The sequence below is a fragment of the Rhinopithecus bieti genome, unplaced genomic scaffold, assembly GCF_001698545.2.
Source record: "Rhinopithecus bieti isolate Rb0 unplaced genomic scaffold, ASM169854v2 scaffold_758, whole genome shotgun sequence".
Classification (NCBI taxonomy): domain Eukaryota; kingdom Metazoa; phylum Chordata; class Mammalia; order Primates; family Cercopithecidae; genus Rhinopithecus; species Rhinopithecus bieti.
Genome location: NW_016803215.1, coordinates 52,178 through 53,883, shown reverse-complemented (window position 1 = coordinate 53,883; position 1,706 = coordinate 52,178). Strand labels below are relative to the sequence as shown.

At 60.5% G+C, this 1,706-nt stretch overlaps 1 protein-coding gene and 1 long non-coding RNA gene across 2 annotated transcripts in view; one reads left to right on the top strand and one right to left on the bottom strand.

Moving 5' to 3' along the window:
• The window catches only part of LOC108527924 (uncharacterized), a 6,434-nt gene extending 5,430 nt beyond the window's left edge, over positions 1-1,004 (bottom strand). Inside the window, exon 1 of the long non-coding RNA XR_001884979.1 lies at positions 920-1,004. This is a non-coding gene — a long non-coding RNA (uncharacterized LOC108527924). The remainder of the gene's footprint in view (positions 1-919) is intronic.
• A 336-nt stretch (positions 1,005-1,340) lies between these two features.
• Positions 1,341-1,706, top strand: part of EFHD2 (EF-hand domain family member D2) — a 20,654-nt gene continuing 20,288 nt past the window's right edge. Inside the window, exon 1 of the mRNA XM_017869547.1 lies at positions 1,341-1,706. Within this exon, the coding sequence (XP_017725036.1) occupies positions 1,614-1,706 (93 nt within the window). The 5' untranslated portion in view covers positions 1,341-1,613.

Below are 1,706 nucleotides of genomic sequence, written 5' to 3'. Positions count from 1 at the left end.
CCTCCCGGGTTCACGCCATTCTCCTGCCTCAGCCTCCCGAGTAGCTGGGTCTACAGGCGCCAGCCACCTCGCCCGGCTAGCTTTTTGTATTTTTTAGTAGAGACGGGGTTTCACCGTGTTAGCCAGGATGGTCTCGAACTCCTGACCTCGTGATCTGCCCGTCTCGGCCTCCCAAAGTGCTGGGATTACAGGCTTGAGCCACCGCGCCCGGCCAAATTTCATTCTTTTAAAAATACCTTTTAAATTAATTCAGCAATGTTCTTAAACAGAGCAAATTGACAAATATCAACTGAGTGTCTGTTCTGTGCAAATCACTCTGTAACAGCTTGCTGGCTTTACATTCTCGAGGGCTCCCTGCCTCCAGAGCACACTGGTTTGGGGGCCCTGCATGCATCTTTTCTCTGCACCTTGGCTGGTTGGAGCAGTTTCAGTAGAGGGGTCCTGATTGACCTAACATTTCAGAGAACATGCACAGAGCATAGTCCTTCTAAATCAGAGATTCTCAAATTTCAGTGAGCAGAACTCCACTGGGTGCTTGTTTACATGTAGATTCCTGGATCCCACCCCAGAGATCAGTTTTGTCTGTCCAAATTGGAGCCCCGGAATCTGTATTATTAACCTAGGCCCCAGTGGTTCTGATGCTGAAGGTCCAGAGTTGTGCAGTTGTGAGGTGACAGCCCAGACCACAGAGATACTTATTATCTGAACTTTTTCCCTAGCCCTGTCCAGGAGCCTTTGGAGAGGACATCTCTCCTCTGGTGACCCCATCAAAATGGCGACATCAGGATCTCCCTGTCAGTTTCCCTAAAGTACAGTCACAGGCGACAACACTGGCCCAGCAGCTATTCTGCCAAGTCATCTGTGTGATGGTGCGGGGCCTCGGGAGAGAGGACCACCAGCCCCTTCCCCTGTCCCTCACCCGCTGTCTCCAGGGGCCCTTTTAGGGGTGAAGCCCAGCCCCATCTCCCTCGCAGCTGCTAGTCTGTCCTCTTCCAAGAGGCCAGCGGCGCCCGCCACGGTTCACCCTAAACAGGGGTTTGTGCTCCTCAGGTCCGCCTCGGAACCCCTGCAACCCTCATTGAGAACGCCAGTGTTTAACAGCGAGTCGTCTCCATAGCAACCGACAGGGTGTCACAGATACAGGATTATGACTTCACGGCGTGGGGATTCCGGAGAAGGGGGTGGGGCGGCACCCCTCCTCGCCCCCCTGGCCCCCGGCAAGCCCCGCTCCTCACCCAAGCCGCGGGGGAGGAGCCCTCTTCCTTCCCGCCCGGCCCCGGCCCCCAGCCGGACCCCTCTCGCTCAGCTGCTACAGTGGGCACCAAGAGGGCCATGGCTTTCCGTCGCCCTCCCCAGCCTCGCGGGGGGCAGACGACAGCGGGCGGGGCGGGCAGAGTACACTCGACCCTCGGCTGCCGGGAGCGATCACGCGCACGCCGCGCGGGTCCGGGCCTGGGGCGGGGCGGGGCGGGGCGCGCGGTCCCCGCCAGGGCCCAAGTCCCACCTTCGGGGGCGGTGCCTGGCCCGGGGAGTGTCAGGAAGAGGAAGAGCGCGGCCGGCGGCGCTGCGCTGAGAGCAGGGGCCCGGTCAAGGCGAGTGCCGTGCGGGCCACCATGGCCACGGACGAGCTGGCCACCAAGCTGAGCCGGCGGCTGCAGATGGAGGGCGAGGGCGGCGGCGAGACCCCGGAGCAACCCGGGCTGAAC